At 29.1% G+C, this 22,807-nt stretch overlaps 1 protein-coding gene across 4 annotated transcripts in view; it reads right to left on the reverse strand.

Moving 5' to 3' along the window:
• Positions 1-22,807, reverse strand: part of LOC126734881 (neuroglobin-like) — a 195,813-nt gene that overhangs the window by 48,761 nt on the left and 124,245 nt on the right. For 3 of the 4 annotated variants that reach the window (XM_050438705.1, XM_050438703.1, XM_050438702.1), the window contains one exon: positions 19,266-19,508. In XM_050438705.1, coding sequence (XP_050294662.1) covers positions 19,266-19,459 — 194 coding nt within the window. In that variant the 5' untranslated portion in view covers positions 19,460-19,508. The remainder of the gene's footprint in view (positions 1-19,265; positions 19,509-22,807) is intronic. The other variant, XM_050438704.1, reaches the window with a different exon arrangement.

A 22,807-nucleotide genomic window follows, 5' to 3' on the forward strand; every position in this document is an offset into this window, starting at 1 on the left:
TATTATTAAAAAACCGCATTTAGCTCGTCGGAATATCAGACATAAATTAAACTAGTTTAAACATTATAAATCAGCAAAAGAGGGTTTAAAATAACTTTTAATGTTTTATGATCATGTACTGAGATAGAGCGTCAAGCTGGAAAACAAATAAATTTTCCGTAACTTCCTCATCGCAACACCCGAAAGGCTTATAACTTTTTCAATTCCGAAATGTAGTTTCTAGAATTTTGGTCTTTACATTCTGTAAATTATAAACTTGTTATAAAGTTAAAGAAGCTTAAGTTTTCTTTCTACCTTTATTTAAGAATTAAAGCTGGGAATTATTGAAAAGAAAATTTGGATATTCAAGTGAATAAAGCGGTTTATTTATCAATATAATACAAGTAAAGGCCTAATTATAGCTATAACTAATATAGATGGAAAATAAAATTTGCCGTCTAAATTCTTTTGGGAATATATAATGAATAATATGTATCGAGAGTAAGTTAAAGAGTTTTGGTTAGTTGTAAAACTTTTAAACCAACTTCTATTCCCAAATACTCTTGTCATCAAAAGTAAAAAGTTAGAATTTATAGAAAAGAAGCATATACTTTTAAATATGTTAATATTTAAAAGTGTGACTATACAGTGCATCCCAAAAGTTATGTCTAAATTCATTTAAAATTCAGGGGTGTGTTCGAAAAAAAAAACGCTCGGACCCGTCGATTTTTATTTCAAGTTGCGCATTTTTGTACGTAAAGTTTGTATATACAGGGTTGCTCAAAAATAAATTACAACTATTAACTTCATTTTTTCAAATGAAAGCACCTTTTTTATTTCATTTTTGAATTTCGCGTGGAATTCTACGTATGTTTCATGCATCATGTCCTATACCTAAAGTCAACAGTTATCGAAAAAAAGACGATTCATGTAAGAAATAAAAAAGAACAAAAATTAAGTTAAATGTTCAAAACGGTTGCCATTCACGGCTTGACAATATCCAAGGCGATCAATAAAGTCTCGTTGCACATTTTCAATCTTTTACGGAGTTATGGCGCGCACTTCTCTGCGAATTCTCTCTTTCAAGTCGTCTAGATTATTTGGCCTATTAACAAATACCTTCGACTTGAGGTATCCCCACAAAAAAAAGTCCATTGGTGTTAGGTCAGGCGACCTAGCAGGCCATTCGATTCCTTCCTATCCACCGATTGGGAAAGGTTTCATCCAAAAATTTACGCACAGTGGCAGCATAGTGCGGAGGAGAGCCATCTTGCTGGATAATTAGTTCTTCGTCAAGATAGTCTCGGTCCAATGGATTTGGAAATAAAGCTAGTAATGCTGGAACTAATTCAAATTGGAGAAAATCAAAATACACTCGTCCCGTTAAAGTCTGTTCAAAGAAAAAGGGACCTATTACTCTTCCGCGCACTATTCCACACATTTAGTTTTTGAGGGTACTGGGTGTTTACCTCTATCATCCAATGCGGATTTTCTGTTGCCCAATATCGACAATTTTGTCTATTTAAACTACCATTCAACCAAGAACGTGGCTTCATCAGAAAAAATAATATTTGTTACTAAATTATTATTTAGATTGCACATGTTTTGAAAGCGTTCACAAAACTCATTTTGCCTATCGAAATCGTCATCAAATAACTCTTGCACAGGAATAACTTTACAGGGGTGATATTTGTGCTTTTTAACTATTCGGTGAACGCTTTTGATACGCTTCGGTGATTTCACTTTTGATACGTAGAATGCCACGTGAAATTCAAAAATGAAATAAAAAAAGGTGCTTTCATTTGAAAAAATTAAGTTGATGGTCGTAATTTATTTTTGAGCAACCCTATATATACAAACTTCACATACAAAAATGCGCAATTTGAAATAAAAATCGACGGGTCCGAGCGTTTTTTTTTCGAACACACCCCTGAATTTTAAATGAATTTAGACATAACATTTGGGATGCACTGTATATTGTTTTCAGCATGATGACTAGCATGCATTTTTTAGTGCATCATTAGTCTCATTTTCTCCGAGTAATAATAAACTTAAAAAGGAAAAATAAACGATTAAAACAACTGCTAGAGTCAATGGTTATAACGAGGATTATTGATTAACTGAATAAAAAGCATAGGTTTAGAGTTAATCTTAAAAACTACCACAATTCAAAAAGGAAATAGGCAAACTTCTGTGACAATTCCTATATACATGTTAATGCAAGGTTTTGTTAACATTTTTAAAGACTTAGGTCTTAGAAGGGTCTATCAAAGTTCGGTCAAGTTAAGACATCTTTTAGGAAATCCTAAAGAAAAGATTAATTTCAATGTAATGTCAGAGATCTATGACTTCTTTGAGAAATAAAAAGATCAATAGTGTCAGGTATTTAGAGAACATGTTAAGAAGATATAATTTAAAATTAATAAAATTAGTTAGTAACAATTGAAAATTAGGTGCATACGAAAGTTTAGCAAAATTCAAAAGTCGAAAAACTATTCTTAATACTGATAAAGGTCTAAGCCCTTATAGTCAGCCATGCTTCATTGGATTATTCGCTCAATTATTTACATCTCTAGCATATAGATAATTTTTGTTAAGTTTGCGTCGAGAATAAAATAAAGAGTTTTGGTTAGTGATAAGCTGTGTTCTTATTTAAGTTTTGATGAAAGGGTTATCCTTTAACAGGTACCTACGTTACTCTACTATTATCAAGTACTGACAAACTAGAAATTAAAGGACGGAAATTACATTTTCCGATCACATGAACACTTAACAAGAAGAAAACCTTTTAAAGGACCCCATGATGGGACTATTTCCACTTTACCGCTACGTCAGCGAGCTGCTCTCTGATTTATGCTTTTAACCTTAACCTTATTTACAGCTTCCTATCTAATCAATAACTTTATCTTAGGTTTAAACCTGTACGCCTGACTTTTTATGCTGAAAACTTTCAAGGTAGAATTGAACGTTTTTTTAAATAACCATGTTAAATAATTATAAAAATAATTCGGTTACAGTAAGAAGTTAAATTATTTTCACTGACCCTTAAATATTATACAGTTCTTGCGAGTTGAAAATCATGAATACAATAAATCTCGATAGTAACTATTATAAAATAAACACCCTATTAGGGTTTTGTCAACTTCTTTTAAAAAAATTATTTGAGTTGGTTCCAATATTGATTGAGAAATTGTTCTGCAGTATATAAAATCATTTGTATATCAACGGGCTATTGCCAAATATAAATTTAAAAAATAATACAATAAGAAAAATAATAAAATAAATAAGAATAAAATAAATCAATCTGTTCTAAACTATATGCATCACAAAATAATTCTTGAATAATTTAAAATAACAGCGGAACCTATATTATATAATTGATTATTAAGCAATTCAAAATATTTATCTATCAAAAACTATATTTATTAAAGTTTAGCCAGCAAATCAAAGTGATTTATCGTATTCTATTTAATATATTGTCTAATTCGCAAGCACGTTTTATCAAATTCAGATGAGCCATCACATAATTATCCTCTCAGAAACGCGGAATATGATTTATATCTGCCTACTCCACATTCAGAATTGGTAAAAAACTCTATATTGTACAAAGCAAAAAAATGCACAATCATTTGCCATTGAACATCAAATCCATCACATCTTTTCCTACTTTCCGTAAGGCATTAAAATCATTCCTACTTGAGAGAGCCTTTTACTCGGTAAACGATTTTTTTAATACCTAATTTTAACTTCACACACACAGAGTGATTTATTGTTTTTATATGTACTGTATCATGTAGCTATATCTATATCTTACTTTTCTTTTATACTTTTTTAATGAACACTTTTGTATATTTTTATATATATACTTTTTGGCTTTCTTAGGTTTCACTTTTTTTGACAGTGTATTCATGCAATTGTATATTTTTTAATTTTTAATTTTTAATTGTGTTTTATTTATTTATTCATACTTTTGACCACATAAAATTATTGATTTGTATAAGTTTGTATATTTGTTTTACCAGTTTTATTTTATTTTTGTGTGTTTTGTTTGTTTTTATGTTTACTTTAGTTATCAGCTTTGTCTACAAATTGTAAAATTTTTTGACAATAAAGCGATTGATTGATTGATTGATTGACCACAAATAGGATAGATACGCTATAATGGATAACATCAAATATTAGTTTGTGCCAAAGGATGATGGTAATTGACTTGCGAGAAATGATTTACCTTAGTTTGCTCAAAGGGAATATGAACTAAAAAAATGCTTTAACATTGCTAATTTAACTATATTTGTTTAGGAACTAAAAAGTTAGCAATAGTGCCAATTCAAATTCAGAAACCCTGTAAAAATGTATAGAAAGAAAAAAAAATTATTATAATTTTTGATAGAAAAAAATAACAATATCATGCGATCGAGAGGAGTTTCACATTCTCCAGCAAGTTAAATAGTTTTTTTTGCACGCTTTTGCGGCTGATGATCTTATTTTATTCATTTTAAAGCAAAATTAGCAGCTTCGTTGTCTTATTTTCCTTCTGATCTTAAACTAGCTTGTTACCTTTAATATGTGCATGTAGACTTCTGCTTTTATCTTTTTTATACACTTAATCAGTAGATGGTGATTATCTTAATATTCAGAGCGCAGTTCATCAACTATTATTACTTTGGTACCCTTAACGGCCTTAACCTTACAAACTTGCTAAAATATGTTGGCTTTAGTTGTTAACTTTTACATTATTTTTATGTTCTCATGTATAATATAAGATAAATAAATAAATTTTGAAATAATTCTCACCTTACAGGCTCCATCTCCTATACTGTTATCATAATAGTTTAATAATGATGACAAAAACATGCTCTTTTTTAACAACCACTGTTAAACACTTGTTTTTAGTTAGATACGAGATAACCTCTATACTAATTGCCTCTCTTTATACAGTGTTCCAATTCCTATTACCCTTAGTTAAGCACAGATGTTATTCTAGCAGGTTTTCTTAAAAGTGCCAGTCAAAAGCAACTATGTGATATCTACTGATATTACGTTAGTGTTGTATAGCTGTGTCTCAAAGTTTTGCAATTATAGAATGTCTTTTCTAAATTTGACTATCAAATGAATATACTGCTTAACAATGTGTTCATTGATACAATAACAAATCTAAGTAACAAGTAAAAAAGAGAAAGATACCGTTCTCCTACTTCCCCTTCATGGCCTTTATTTACAGTTCGACCCAAATTAAATGTTGAGAAGGCCCTGGCAAGAATTGCCTTTAGCTAGTAATGGAAGAAATATTGAAAGGAAAATCAAAATATTTCCGAAATAAAATAGCTATTTTATTAAATGGTATTTAGGAAAAGGACCTTTTAAATAATTGAGTCTTATGTCTTGGAATATGAATTGTGTTTCTTCTTAAGCCTAAATGGTGAACATCATTTGTAAAAGTAATCTTAAGGTATCGGTAAGTTGGACCAAGGTATTTAAGAATTTCATAAAAAAAAGTAAGTGAATGAGCAACCCTACGATTCTGCATATTTAAACACCCCAGCTCGGAAAGTCTATGGGAAAGGCGATTACATCTGCGTATGCCAAAAATTAGGCAAATACATGAGTTCTGAAGCTTTTGCAATCGGCACCTATCATTATAGGCATCAACCATAAACAACATCGCAATAATTGCATTGTGACAGCACTAAAAAGTCACACAACATTTTTTTAATATCTTCACTTAGATAATGCCTATGCAAGTAAATTAATTTTAAAGCAAAATACCCTTTATTCAGAACATTAGAAACGTGTTGATGAAATCGCAAATCACTATCCACTATTAAGCCCAAACTTTTGCAATTATCTACAACAGGAATATTAGCATCGCCCATATTAATATAAATAGTGTTTGAAATATGGTTAATTTTTTGCTTATTACCAATAAACATTACACGATTTAGAAGGATTTAATTTTAGAAAATGTTTTGAAGAATATCACATAAGGCTTATAAGTCTTGATTAATTTTTGCTTCCGCATTTTTAGCATCTTCTGGCAGAAAAGAGTAATACAACTGAGCATCGTCAGCATAAAAATGGCAAAGGCAGTTTTTTTAAATAAAAATAAAATCTAAAAATATAAATAATAAAAAATAAGGGTCCTAAAATACCACCCTGAGGCACGCCATTATCAACTTCCAAAGGTTCAGATACATTTTCCTCTATCTTGACTCGCTGCACCCTATCGCTTAAATAAGAATTATTGAAATTAATAGCTTTATCAGAAAAATCTATATAGTGAAATATAGACTTTAAAATTTCGTGATTGGCAAAATTAAAGGCTTTCGTATTCAACAGAACAAGGGCAGAAATCATACCATCATCCCTAGATTTTATGATGTCAACAATAACATCCGCCATTGCTGAAGTACAACTGAAATTCTTTCTAAACCCAGACTGTTTACGGGGCAAAATATCATTAGCATTTAAAAAATTTCAAAATTGAGGGTCTAAGTCTTTTAAATTTATTTCTATAAAAAGCTTTTTTTTCTGCTCTAACGGCTGTCGTGGTATAGCTCCTAAGTTGCTTGTAATACTCCCACTTTCCAGGCAATTTACTTGTTTTGAAATCTTTTAGCGCTTTATCTCTTAGTTTTTGAAGAAGTTTTATATTGTTTATCAATCAAGGACAGTTTCTCTTTTTTTGTACTGTAAATGTTTTAACAGGAGCATGGGTATCAAACAATTTTATTAGGTTGGTATTTAAAAAAATTACTTTATCGTCAATAGATTGATAATCATATATAAGATGAAATGGAATGGCCTCTAGATCGGCCTGGAAGTTATCTAAGTTTATATTTTTTAGGGGTCTATAGGTCAGGGCTTACATACAACTCTATACAACTCTTCTACTCTTGCAATCCTTATATTTCTTGGGAATGATGTGCAAAGCATACACAATATGTCATGAGCTTATCCTTAATGAAAATAAAACTCAATTAATTTTGTTCAGTAAATCTAGAGAAACTGTTTTGAAAGACCAGCATTTTTCATTGACTCTAAATGTTATTCCGTTAAGCCCAATAGATAGACACTTGCAAGGATTTATATCAATTCAGATCTAAGATTCTCGAGTCATATATCTTTAGTTATTTATGTAAATTTTTCTAAAACTTGGATTATTGTATACGCACAGAGTGGCCTTTGATATACTAACTGAAAAAGATTTCATTATAGTATTATTTTATTTAAATTATTGCAATATTTTTATAAGCCTTGTTTACTCAATATTTTGATCAATCTTTCAAAAAATTCAAAATGCATGCTTAAAGTTTGGTTATGGTATTTGTAAGTTTGATTATATATCGCCGCATCTAAAAGAATCAATTACATTATTATTATTATTATTATTATTATTATTATTATTATTATTATTACTATTATTATGAATTTTTAGCCAAATGCCTTGCATAGGAGATATCTCATAGGAGAATAATCACAGATACTTACATATCAAAGGGATTTAAATCTGACAAAACCCTCTTAAAGTTATCTGGTCCGTGAGAATAATCTAGGGTATTCGTTCCCAAAGGATTCCAACAATCTGAGCTGCAGATAGTATCACCACTTTGTGTGACTGGGTAAAGATATGCTGACTGGCTGAGTCCTAACTTTTTAATGTTACGCATCACTTACTCATTTACTCATTTAATGTTACGTTGGCAATATGATTGGTGCAGTCTTAACACTTGTCATTCACGATTGTCGCTGTATAAATACTTCTTTGGTTCTATGAAACGTGGTCGCCTTATTTTTTATAACTACCAACTCTATGTTAGGTCTATTATTCATAACTCTTTTATCGGTCAATATGGTACGATCTCAGTAGAGTTTGTACTTATCGTTTTCTAAAATACTTTCCAGAAAAAAAATTATTATAGTATGAAGATTTTTACCCTGCAAGAGATTTAATTTTAAAGCCAGCTCTTGATGCATAATTTTCGCTACCGCAACATATCTCTCTTTGTAATCAATAGGTGCAAATATTCGACATCCCCCCATTACATGTTTCATGTTGCATTATTTTTCATCTCAATATTTATAAGCATCATTTACTTAAAAAATGTATATTCATATAAGCTACTATCACATTAATCCAATGGTGAACGGTACATTAATCCGGTATTTTGTTATTTTTGCTCATAATAAGGAATATAGAGTATTAGTGGCTCACATGCTCTAAGATCTAAATTAAGTTAAAAAATATCTTAAAAAATATAAACATTTAAAAAATATCTTTTTAATATAAAATTTCTTTTTTGAATTTCACCGCTAGTTATCGAGCTAACTGCAGTATGATTAATAGCTTAATAATACTGGCAAATTTTTTATATGAAAATTCGGTTATTACATGAATAAGCGGTTTCCATATCATTGGATATATTTGAAGATTAGTTACACCGCATTAATTTGAAATGCACAATTACATACGTATATTGTTACGCATATTGTTTACAGGGCTATAAAGGACTACAGGATTAATTTAATGTAATTTATAATTTGAATAACTTTTTTTTCCAATTATTGTCTAATTTATTTTTTTAACATTCTAGTGAAACGCTGGCAAAATTCTTGGAAATAGAATTAAATTTTAATTATAATCTAAAAATTACACAACATTAAATCATCTTAAATATATTTTTAGGAAGAACGATAAGTTGATAAGCGGACTTACATTGTCGCCGAATTAAAGTTCACTATTTGTCACATTAGCTTAAACAATAGGTCAAAAAGCAGCAAATGCAATAAATGTATAATAATAAATGCATCCAATCGACAATGCAGGGTATGCTTTTTATATGCTTATAAGCGTATTGATGTGAACTAAGGGTATTCTAAGAAAAACTATCTTATTTTTTCTTATCTATCTTATAAAATTTAAAATTATATGCAATAAATGCTGCTAATTTTCTATTACTTTAGTTCGAAAATACTAAATATTAATAAAATCAAGATCTTAATAGCCAGAAACTAATTTGATGAAATGGATTTGCTTCACCTTCAATATCACTTTGAGATTCTTTTTTTATAAATAATCTATAAAAAACACATAGCTCTTAAACTTTCCAAATATAACATACTGCTTATTTAGAATTAATGAAATTATTGATACTAATTTTTATTAGAGGTTTTAGGAGATAAAATAATTGTCATAAAAGTATTGTAATTTTAGTATGCTATTAATTATTCAGAAATTTTTCTATGTTTTGTAATTGTTTTTATTCTATTTACATTTCTTAGAAAATTTCCGCTACTTTCATTCAGTTAATTACGAGTTTTACGAACATAAATTAATACAATATATAGGTTTTTGTTTTATTTATCTACTCTCTTAAATACTTTATTATTTTAATAAACTTATTTTTATTCCTTATGGCTTTATGTGAAATTTATCGTAATCGGTCACGTTATATATATTCCTGTTAAAGAAAGGTCTTAACATAGGTTTTAAGCTACTTTTCTTAATAACCTATAATGAAAAAAATTAATCATCACCGACGGAGAAATGAACAAAATTAAAAAAAGTCTTGATCAATGATCTTGAATATATTAATTTTAACCTCCTATTCTTTCTAGAAAATCGGAAAGTATTTGTCGACTTCACAAATACTTTCCGATACAAAAATTTATATAAATAGCGAAAAATCAAATAAAAAATTTGTTTATTTCGTGAATCATACCTATACATATCTATAGTATCTATTTCGGTTGCAATAATTATATAAAAAAAGAAAAAGGTTTTGTTCTCCAAAACTATCCATTTTGTGAAACTGCTACAAGTCACAAAGGTAGAGCCTTGTCTGTAATGTGCAGGATATTTTTAATCAAAAATTAAAATACAATATTTAAATATATTTAGTATATAGACGTTATGTAATAATTATACTGAAACAAAAGTTAAAACAAATAATCTGCATTTATAAAATATCCCCATTTAGGGAACAATAAAAAGAAATCCTTACGAAAAAAGGCGTGTTGGTACAATAAACAAAAATATATAATTTATGATTATAGTTTTTTATAATATATGATTTTTCAAGCAAACCATTGCTTTAAAATAAGTATAAGTAAGGGGCCTGGTGCATTTTCACATTTGATCAGAATATACTTTAGGTAATAATTTATTTATTAGTAAAGTGAAGATATTTTATAGAATGTATTTTTGATCGAATGGAAAATATTAGATTTAGTCTGTAAATGACCTTAACCATTCTCTTCTGAACTATTTCAAATTGCTTTATTACGATATCGATAAAGGATCTGAGGTCGTTCAAAAAACATATTTTGTTAGCGACAAAGCAAACAAAGCCCTTCTTCATGAAAGCACAATTTAGGTGAGTGGGAGATCTATTAACCAATAAATGACATAAAAGAACACTTTAAAGTGTTTTTAAGAGTATTTGGATACCTTAAAAAACACGGTACCTTTTCCACAGTAAAATCAAATGAATATCAACAAAGGTGTAATGCCTTAGATGTATCTTATTTTATGGCACAGTATCTACTTAGAAATGGAATTTTTGGTAAACCACTCTATATTTCGGCTATAAAGGCATAAATGATGGATTTTTTTAGAACCTCCTGTATAACTTCTATTTGCGTTTAAGATACATATATTTAAAAATAAAGTAAACTTTTTAGTGATTATGTATACTTAATATACCACCTAGAAATAATACACCACCTTAATAGACCACCTAGAAATAACTTTCTTTAAACTCAATAAAAAAAGAGATTCTTATACTATCTACGGAAATTGTTCAGCCAAATTATTTCATAAGTTAATTGCAGTAAAGAAACTATATATAGGATGGCAGCGTTACCCAGTATTTGAAGATATAAGTGTACCCAGATGTTTTAAATGCAAAGGATTTTTTCACAAAAATACGGAATGTCCGAATGAGGTCTTTTGTGAGTATTGTTCGGAGAAACACGCAGTTAAGGAGTGCCCAAAAAACCAAAAAAAATGCATCAATTGTATTCATGCAAACGCAAAGTTTAATTTGGAGCACAATATAAATCATGCCGCAAACGACAAAACTTGTCCGTCTTTTGAACATCAAATCACGCTTTTGAAAAACAAAATTGACTATGATGGAAGTTATGGCAAATAATAGGCAAGAGGTAGAAGTGCTACAAGAACTGGACGTTTTAGATAATGCGGATCAACAAAGTACGGACTGTGATTATGTAAGCAAAAAAATTAACATAGGTTCCAAACTCTTAAATATCATTCATTTTAACATAAGAAGTTTAAAAAAAAACTTTGATCAAATGATAGTTTTTCTACAAACATATAATTTAATATCCTGCGACATTATTGTTTTGGGTGAAACATGGCAATTGGTTGGTAATGAATTTAATATAGAGGGCTTTAAAATATATAATAATGGGGGAGACTGTAACCAGAATGATGGGGTGGTTGTTTATATAAAAAATAATTTAAACATAAACAAAGTAGAAAATATAAAACTAATTAGGTCGGGAATTACTTTGATTAGGATAACTTTAGCTATAACTGATATACAATATGGCATAACGTGTATATATAGACCTCCCTCGACGGTAGTATCGTCTTTTCTCGATGACCTGGAAAATTATTTATTACGTGAATGTAATCAGCAAACAGAAATACTTCTGGGAGATATAAACATAAATACTCTATCTGAAAATTCAGCTGATACAAATAACTACCTAGCTCTCTTGATGTCTTACGGATTCTACTCCCTTATAACTGGTCCTACACGGGTCACATTAACATCAAGGACCTGTATTGACCACATTTTCCTTAAAAAAAAATTTTTGGAAAACAAAAATAAACATCTTTCTTTTATTTTGGAAACTGACGTCACCGATCACTATCCTGTGTTGCTTAATTTTGCTAGAGACGAGGTTCGGGCAGGTAATGTTTCCAATAATATAAAAATTAAAACTATGAAAATATTAAACAATGAGAAGGCAAAAGATTTACTTATAAAACAAAATTGGGAAAACACTATCTTAAATATTAATGATGTCGAAATTGCAACCAAAATTTTTTATAATGTTGTCGAACATATTATACAAAGCTGTGAAGAGACAAAAATATTAAAACAAAAAATAATTAAAAAAATAAAACCTTGGATAACTGCTACTATTATATGTTCAATAAAAAATAGGGACAAAATGAAAAGAAAATTAAACAAAAATTATAGCTTGGAAAAAGAACAACAATATAAAACATACAGAAACTCATTGGGTAAAATAATAAATAAATGTAAAAATGACTATTACAAAACAAAAATTGAGGAATCTAAGAATAATATGAGCAAAATGTATAATGTTATAAATGAGGTTACAAATCAAATTACTACTAAAGGAAATGACATAATAAAAATAAAAAATAATAACAAAGAATTTTCAAATAACAAAGACATGGCAAACTTTTGTAATCAGTATTTTATAAACGTAGGAGTAAATATGCAAAACCAAATAAAAAAACCAAAAAAACAATTCAAAATTAATCATAACAGTGTATCTTCAATGTTTCTAAAACCAACTAATAGGAATGAAATAATTAAACATATTTTTTCGTTAAAAAACAATTCCGCGCCTGGGATAGATACTATCAGCTCAAAACTTATAAAAAAATTTCATATTTACTTTATTGAACCATTGGTTCACATTATCAACCTAATATTTAAAACAGGAACAGTACCTACTCAATTTAAAGTATCAATAATCACTCCAATATATAAATCAGGTAATAAATGTGAACTAGGTAACTATCGTCCTATAAGTGTGATCAATAATTTTTCCAAGCTCTTCGAGAAATGTTTAAAAGATAGACTTATTGACTATTTACAAAAAAATAACATATTAACACAAAATCAGTTTGGTTTCATTGGGGGGCTCAGCGCATCCGATGCTGTCTGCGAATTAACAAAGCGAGTGAATCAGGCTTTTGATGGTGATAGAAAGTGTTTGGCAGTGTTTCTGGACCTAGCAAGGGCCTTTGACACTGTACCGCATGAGCTTTTGCTAGATACTTTAAGATCTTATGGTATTAGAGGTCCAGTGTCAAGGGTCTTTGAAAGTTACTTGGGGGACAGAAAACAGTCTTTAAAAATAAATAATGAGATTAGTGAACCATCTTATATAAAAATTGGAATTCCACAAGGAACAGTTATTGGACCTATACTCTTTATAACTTATATTAACGCTCTTACCAATCTTAAAATTCATGACGGGTCACTGATATCATATGCAGATGACACGGTTGCGGTGTTTCACGGAATTTCTTGGGGAGACACAAAAAAAACTGCAGAACTTGGTCTAGCAACAGTCAAGAACTGGCTGGATTCTTTTAAATTAAGTCTCAATAGTCAAAAAACAAACTATATTGCATTTTCTATAACAGCTGCTAATCGCCCCAGATTTCAACAAATTAAACTTGAATTAATTGATATCAAGGAAGTTTAATTTACTAAATATCTTGGTATCATTGTGGATAAACATTTAAAATGGGACCAACACATTCTAAAATTAACACAAAACATCCGTAAACTTATTTATCGATTTCATATTTTGAGAAATATCTTAAATGAAAAACTACTAATTTTAATTTATAAATCCTTGGTTGAGTCCTTGTTGAGGTATGGGGTGATTGTCTGGGGAGGTCTATACAAGAATTGTTTAAAACAACTTAATGTAGTACAAAACTTTATTTTAAAAGTTATATACAAAAAACAAAAAAGATTTCCTACACAACAATTATATTCTGAAGAAATTTTTAATATACGCTCAATTTACATATTGTCAACATGCATTTATACACATAAATCAGAAAAAATCAAGAATTATGTTAGTCATTCCTACACAACCCGAAATAATATAAACAGACACCTAAAAATACCAAACGTAAAAAAAACTATAGGGCAACGATTTTTAGGATACTTGTCCCCGAAATTTTATAACATCTTACCAAACAGCTTAAAAAATATAAATAATATTAAAAACTTTAGTAAGGTCTGTAGAAAATTTATTTATTTAAATATAGATAAATTTAATTTTTTTAAATAGTTTTGGGAAGGGAAATTTTATTGGAGAATTTTTGTTTAGTTGTAGATTATGGTTAGTTATATTTTATATTATTACTAAAATTTTGTGATTTCTCAGCATACACAAACAGATGTTACAACATCTAGGTGTATGTTAAAAACAATGACTGTTAACTATTATTATTGAATATAATTAAGTTAAAAAAAAAATAAAAAAATTGTTATAATATAACCAAAATGATTAATAAATTTGAATTTGAATTTGAATTTGAATTTGAATATAATGTATAATATAATATAACGCATAATATATATTTAATATAATTTCATGTATCTAGATTAGCCAGAAAGGACTCTTACGTTTTATTATTTTGGGACATATCAGTCGAGGAGAAACATTTTAATTGGGAACTGAAACAGCATTTTTCCAATCCGAAATGCTTGTTTTGATAATCGATACCGACTTACCTGTCGAACAGATTCAAAAAATTAAATGTATTTTACCAAAAAACTTGAATTAGCTGATTGAAAAAACTGAAACTAGAAGCTATGTACAAGATGCAAGATAAAATATATTTTTATGAATGTGAGGGAATATCCATTCCGTTTAACGAGTATTGTATCTCATACAAAGTAAGAGATAAATGTCTTCAAAAACAGTGAATTGAAACTGTAACTGTACCAAATACAGAGAAGCCTAAGCGTCGCTGGATATAAAGTTTCAATAGTACTCAGATATGAATAAACTTTATTACAAGGAAATTACTGTTTGCCCCCTCACAACGGCGGTTTGACGTTTGAATGAAATTTACTTATGGGTCGCCAGCAATCTTTTGTATAATATATGCTTGCTCATTTTCTGTTTCTGTTCTGCTAGTCGAATTAAATCTGTTTGCATCAATTTTTTCTTGCACGTTTTCTGTTTCTGAGACAATTTTTTTTGCCTTTTTCCGTTGTAAATTAAATTGGCTTGAAGCTTGCTAAGAAATAGTTTTTTTAATATAGTTAGATCTTTCTGCCTGTAAAGTTATTGACCAGTTGTCAAAAAAATAATTTATTTAATGAATTTATTATCGACGTTTATTAGTTCTATTTTTTCTGCTGCATAAGCATCTGGATTTTTCGACAGCTGCCTAATATTATGAAAGCGGGTCGACCCGCTTTCGAATTTTTCCCTCTGGATAATTAATTTTTCAGTTGAACAGGCAGGAAATTCCAAGCTGATAAACCATAGAAAATTTATATATCTTTACAGATGACTAAGCTAATAGATTAAGTTTTAGCATAGCTTTTCCATAATTACTTCCAACCGAGACGTATTCCCGACGATCCATTTTATGCATTCTCCGTTAATTTCCAAAAGAGAAATTAGTTAGTAATACTATTACCTCTCTGCTTAATTGAAGTTACCTATTCCAGGATCCGTAATCCTGGAATAGTAATTGAACACTTAGTTGAGGTTTAAACAGTATCAGTAAACTGAAACATAAATCAAAATATTATGAAGACATGTATGAGAATAGTAAGTGTTGATCTAAAGCTACTAAACAGTAAAGCGTTTGCTTAACCATTAATTTTTATTAAATTAATACTAAAAATATTAGAAAACAAGTTTGTGTCTTTTGGAAATATTTACATACGACCATAATGTTTATCGTTTTTACTGTTTTTGATATAGTAAGTCATAGAAAATAGCGTCGTAAACACAATAAATTTTTCGCTCAGTATAAAGTTCTGAAAAAAATAATGCTTTTTAAATAATATAATAGGTGAACCTTACTTTATATGATATAATTTATAATGATTAAATACTGTGATACAAATTAATGTAACATATAAATCCAACCTAACTATAAAATTATAAGCACGTGAACATAAAAGACTGTCTATAAAGGCTACTAGCATATTTTAAATCAACGCTTAAAAACCATAGACAAAATCAGTTATGCCCTTGATAATAAGAGATATTCACAGGAAACTAAAACAAATGGGCAATGGAAGGTAACGAACAAGCACATTTTTGCTATGTGTTTGAAGAAAGTCGTTTTTGACTTCTTTGATAGGCATTTAAACGTTAAAGTAGAAATAAATTATTTAGATAAAATGAAATGAAAACAGAGCTATTTTAAGGTATAATTATATGTATAAACGGTAAGGTAAATATTATATGTATACGTGTATCCCGTCGAATTCTTAGAGGAAAAAGTGATTTTGAAGAGTACGAGCAATAAACAACTTGAGATGTCGTCAGCTACCAATATAGAAACTTTAATATATAGAACAACAAAAACGACTTCTGCGGTATATAATCAACCAAAAAAGAAAATAGTGCCGAGAAAAAAGAATGCGTGTTTATTAGCTATTCTTATTTTTTTTCTTTCAATTTTAGTCGAGTCGTTTAATTTGTGTGTTATTTGAGTGGCGATCCATTTACAATTCTATTCGGTTTTGTATTTGCTTGTTCCTTTTTATCTATTTTAATAATTTCTTTTTGTTATCCTTAGTAAAAGGTTTTAAAGATTTTTACTGGTATTGCTTACCGTGATTTCGATTTTCGTACATTAATGTTAAATCCATAACTCCATTACCTTGATGAATTTAAAGCCACAATTTTGGATAAATACTAATGTTATTGTTTTGAAAAAACTTTGCTAACCCCAGTTGTATGTAAGGACATGAAGTGTAATCGAATGTAATCGGACTTAAAGATAGAGTTGCATTTTATGTAACAGGTAATCTTAGTACCAATCATAAATAAATGAAAATCTTAAATTAATATGAAATTCTTATTTCTGATTAACATATTCTTTTTCTTATTATATAAATATATATTAATATGTACATGAATATCAATATCTAGCTTAGTAAAAATTTTGAAAAAATCAGTAAATAGTAATAAGATAACATTTGACAAAGAACAAGATGGTGGAGTTGAAGATCTTTTTTTATCGTGTTTTCGTTCGTTACTTATAGGAAACCGCATAGAGGCGAAATTTTGCAACGTCGCGCGTGTACGAGTGCCTGCGACAGAGCACCAAATATTACGCGAAAATTCAGGCATTTTTAAAATATTTATTCTAATGCGGATTTTACAGACATGACAATGTGTAAAATCCGCATAGAATTGTAATCTTAAAATATTTAATATGCTGTGTTTTGCATAATAAAAACTAAAGCGTTATTCTAATAAAAAATTAAATATCAACTCTGATAAAAATATAATACAAAATCAGAAATAAAACTCTAATAAACAAACTTAACAACATATCATTTTTTAAATAAAAGGCTCAAATAAACCGCCTTCTTTCACTAAACAAAAACTTAACCTATCGTAAAAGCTATTTTGCACCTCCAAAAGAGTTTCAGGTAAAATGGAATTGGCACCTTCGACAATTTTATTTCGCAACTCCTCTAATTTTGTTGGCCTACTAAATGCATGCTTGTAAATGGTTTGGTTAAGGTAACCCCACAGAAAAAAGTCATTTGGAGACAAATCTGGAGATCTAGGAGGCCATTTAATGTCGCCAGTCCCACTAATAAGGCGGTTAGGAAAAGTATTTGTTAAAAATTCTTTTACCCTAGCCGCGTTATGAGCAGGACAGCCATCTTGCTGAAAATAAACCGATCCCAGGTCTACATCAGGTAGGATTTGAATGGCAGGAAAAACTTGGTTTTGCAGCAACTCAAAGTACTTTTGAGCGTTTAAAGTGCCATCAATAAAAAATGGCCCTATAACATTGTCGCCCAAAATACCTGCCCAAACATTTAATTTCTGAGGATACTGGGTACGAAACTGAAAACTTCTGTGCTCGTTTTCCTGAGACCAATAACGAACAATGGAAGGATTGTGTTTGCCATGTAATGGAAAAGAAGATTCATCAGAAAATAAAATATTTTTAAAAAAATATTCGTTTTCATTTGCCTTTTCCATCATGGTTTCACAAAATTCCATTCTTCGCCACTGGTCTTCAGGAAATATTTCCTGAGTTTTTGAATACTTGAAACATTTGTACCCATTTTTTTTCCAGATACCAGCAACAGTTTTATTGCTCATTCCCAGTTCCTCTCCAACACTTCTAGTGGACCGTGTAGAATCTAGTTCTAGGGTACTGCAAACCATTTCTTCCCGCCGTTCTATATCCTGGACCACTTCAACAGATGGTTCTTGACGTTTTGTGTGGCATTTCTTACAATCTTGAACACAAAAAGATGTCTCAAAATTTGTAACCACATTTAAAATCGTTTTTGCACAAGGAATCGGTCTATTCTCAAATATCACTGATTTCCCCTGCCATTTAAAATGTTTAAGGGGATGTCCCTGCGGGGCAATATGTGAAAGGGGGTGAAGTAATTTTAGATTAGAAAGTTGTCCCCCTTGACAAACCTTTTGAGGTATTTTGGCGTTTTTTTTTAAACAGCAGTTTTCGATAAATTCGTGGTGGGAAGTTTTCAAATGAAAACCCTGTATATCCGTTCTTATTTACAGTTTAAGTTCGGTTTTGATATTTTTTCCAGTTTTGCAGTGTTGCTTGGGTTTTTCCCTGCTAAATAGGTATCCTAAAGAAAAACCTCAGGGTGTCAAATGATAACTTTGCAGTGGTCAATCCTCGTTATGTAAAATAATGTGCATCGAAACTTCGAGCGTTAATGCTTAATTTCTGCTGCTTCATGACAGGTGTCATTCGGTGTGAACTTCATCAATTTCAATTTTCATCCGTAACCCTCGCATTCGTTCACCCAATATTTTGGCCGTCGAACACATCTTGTATAAGAGGAGTAAAAGATCACCTAATCAAAATCTTGCCCATGTGAACTGGATAATGTATTCGTTTACTTACAGTGAAAATACATTATTGAATATGGGTAAAAACAATATGAATTTTTCATTTAAAATATTTTGTTCATTATTAAAAAGAGATAGGTTTTTTTAATATACTATTAAATAACTCAGCAATAATAATGTCGATCGATAAAAACAATATGTTTACCTAAAAAATCTTTTTAAAAGAAATTAAATGTCTGCAAGATTGAACCCCACATGAACTTTGTACAAATGCAAAAGTTATGTATGTAAAGCTTTTTTCCTTGGCTTCCTTACTCTCTTATGTTTTTCTCTTTTATTTTTTTGTTATTGAAATATATTAGATATATTTCAATAACAAAACAAACAAATTGATAATAAGAGTTAAGTAAATTTAACCCACTTACTTTAAAAACATGCAAACTCCAGTGCTTTCCATCGCACGGCTAATTCCTTTCCATGATGCCATCATGCTATACTTCTGTTTCGCAGTTAAGGGTAACCTGGGGTCGACTTGCTGCTGGGGGGCAGGGGGCTCCTCCAATTTTCTACTCCCGTTCCGGTTGTCTCGACTCGCCAATTTTCCCAATTCACAGCCCATGGTTCCTCTGCTCCCTTATTTCTTAATTAAGCGTGGAATTCAACCCTGACTAAATTGAATAAGAGATTAGTAAAAATGTTTTGATTTCTAAGAAACTAGAAATAAACTTAAATAAAGAAATAAACTAATTTTTTTATATTATAATTTAATTTATCAAAACCGATATAAGATTTGCCCTATTATATTCAAATCAACTAATATTTCGGAAATCTCGAACTTAAGTTCGAGATTCTTGACCAAACTTATAGGTTTTGCGTAATAAGTAAGTATCTTTTAAGGAAAAAATGGACGACTTCTTTCAATTTTATAAAATATGATATAAAGGGAGCTGGGTAATTTATATTTCACGCAACATATTTCTTAATCGTCATTCCTTATAATTATAGGTGAGTCCGGTATAATAGAAATTAAAGAAGAAATTATTTTAATGTTAAACCCTTATAATATTTATGTAATATTCTGGTGGTTCATTAATTCAGGTCAATGGGATATATCCCATCAATAAATAATCCACAAGCTTTGGAAAATTATTTGTTTATAAAACTGGCAAAGAGAAATTGCTGAAAATTTATCTTGTCCAAACATTTAAGCTTCTAATTCTCCCACTAGAGAACGAAATCGATATCTTTATATATATCGGAGTCAGAATGATTGGCAATCAAAATTATCAAGCTATTTATTTCTATCTATTTATCTACTTAACTATACCGGGTGACACTGACAAAAGGAAATACTTAATAACTTTTTTACTCTTCAAGATATACAATTGAAATTTGGTATAGCGATAGAATAGTTATAAGAGCATCTTTTGACATATTCTATTATTTTCCATCACTTCCAGTTTAACAGGAAGTGACACCAACTTTCTTATTTTAAATGGGACTTTTGGTATATTTTTACGTATATCGATAAAAAACAATATTCTAAAAACAACAATACTTGTAATTTCCACTTTTTGCTTTATACTCGTAGAAAAAATTAGTTTTTTAAATTTTAAAATTGGTGCCATGAATACATTGAAAGTTTTAATTTTTAATCAAGTAATCACGGAAAAATAGTTTTCATTACATTTTATGACTTAAATCTTTCACACGCCTATTTAAAATGTATAATCTATTATTTTGGCATTTACTTAATTTTTTTAAATAGCACATTATTAGGAACAACCACTTTTAAAATGCGGTTTCTTTTTTCCAATAATTTGATATTATTATTTTTTAAATCGGTTAATAAATAAGCCAATTAGAAAAAAAAACTAAGTCACATAAATAAACGCATTTAATCAATAAAAATAGCACAGAAGGCTTTGATTGCTTGGAAAGGCTGCGTTTTGACGCGTTCTTTAATTATTGTTCAATTAATATAATACATGACATCTTGTCAAGCGTTATTATTATTTGTTATTTAAATAAATTTGCTAATATTTGAAATGTTTACCAAGGAAGAAAAAGTTGGTAAAAAAAGGTAGCAAATATAGGATCATTGTTTTTAGAATATTATTTTCTATCGAAATACCTAATAATATACCAAGCGTCCCATTTAAAACAAGAAAGTTAGTGTCACTTCCTGTTAAACCGAAAGTGGTGGAAAACAATAGAATATGTCAAAAGATGCTCTTTTAACTATTCTATCAATATACTTTATTTCATTTGTTTATCATGTAAAGTAAAAAAGTTATTAAGTGTTCCCTTTTTTCTGTGTCTCCCGGTATATAAAATAAAGATTTACAATTTGGAAGAAAACTTACGTAGTATTCGCTGTTTTATTCACTCAAATAAAAAGTTAAAATGAACTCAGGTACAGGCACCTGTATATATATAACTAAAACAATAAGGAAGTAGAAGATATTAATATTCAATCTGACATTTCTCACATTTCGCTATATCCCAAAAAACATATCTAGCAGTGTATTTTTATTTAATACAAGTAGACTAGTAAGTTATTTCTGTAAGATATAAAAAAAGAAGTCAAAAAGAAATGAATAAATTATAAAATAGGAATTAACGTATTATATAAAGTTAAATCTTTAAAACTTTAGAAGATATTTTTTTTATTTGAAACTTTCCGAATTAGGTAATAATAAAATTCCGGGGCAACTTAAAAAAAAATCTATGATCCTACGACACATTGGCAACTTTGTTTTCTATCAAATCTACGTTAACATCGTTTAATTTAATTGGCACTTATTTTAGGAAATTTGATGCTTCATGATGAGCACAGTTTTTCAAAACAGCTTAATGTTTTTTGAAATTGTTTAAATTGGGTAGTTTAATTCTTTTTATTTATATTAGGTAGTTTAAGTAATCTTAAATTGTTAGATTGGGTAGTTTATTTTGATAGCCACCTAGATCTTTTACGTTTAATAAGTATTATGACTGTGGTCTCATTTTATTGTTGGTTTTGTTTTTGTTGACCATTTGCCTATTTGACCATTAATGGGCTTGAATAAAGTATGAAAAACATACATAAAAATGAAACAACACATAAAAACACCACATCATCATCAATTCAACTATAAAATGCATTCTATTGCCTGCTGTTCGCAAGTCTCTTAAAATAATTGGGTTTTTTTTAATAATAATTTATAATTATTCCTTTTTTATAGCTTTGAAACTAAGGAAGACATCGAATTAAATTTTTCATATTTTTTATCTAAAATTTATTTTTTGATGAATTTTGTCTCTTTAAATTTTTGAAAAAATTGTTTTTAAATAATGCTTTTTAGCAAATATTATGAAACTCAATATGACGTAACAATTATTAAACTTAGAACATTAAAAGGCTAGAATTAGTAAACAACAACTTTGTTTGAGTTTAACATGTGCACAGGAGCAAGGGGGGGAGCCGTTTCGTTTATAAACATATTCATCGATTCTCTATTGTCAAGTTTACACGCATTTTCAAATGAGGAAATTTTCAGCTATATATTAACACATATAATAATGTTAATTTAACTTATTGATGTTAGATTTTCGATTAAAAATTAAAAGTAGAAATAGATATAAAATATGTTATTATACAGACTGGCTTTATATTTACATTCAGCATATGTGAAGTTTTGTGTTTTTTTATTTAGTTTTTGGTTGTATAAGTAGATAGGATAGATGGATAATTTCAAGCATAATCTATTAATAATAAATATTTACCATGTAAATTTTTTTGACGACGTCACTCACGTCGATGTAAAGATTATTTGTGTCGGTGAAATCAACAATGCGATCGAGCGGTGTTGCGATATGGTTGCCTTTTTCTCTAATATATGGTATTTACGTTCATTTAACTTTGAATGTTGACTTCTTTATAGAGTATCTTTATATCATATCTTATGAAAAAAAATACTTCATAGTT

Source organism: Anthonomus grandis, chromosome 4 (genome assembly GCF_022605725.1).
Source record: "Anthonomus grandis grandis chromosome 4, icAntGran1.3, whole genome shotgun sequence".
Taxonomy (NCBI): domain Eukaryota; kingdom Metazoa; phylum Arthropoda; class Insecta; order Coleoptera; family Curculionidae; genus Anthonomus; species Anthonomus grandis.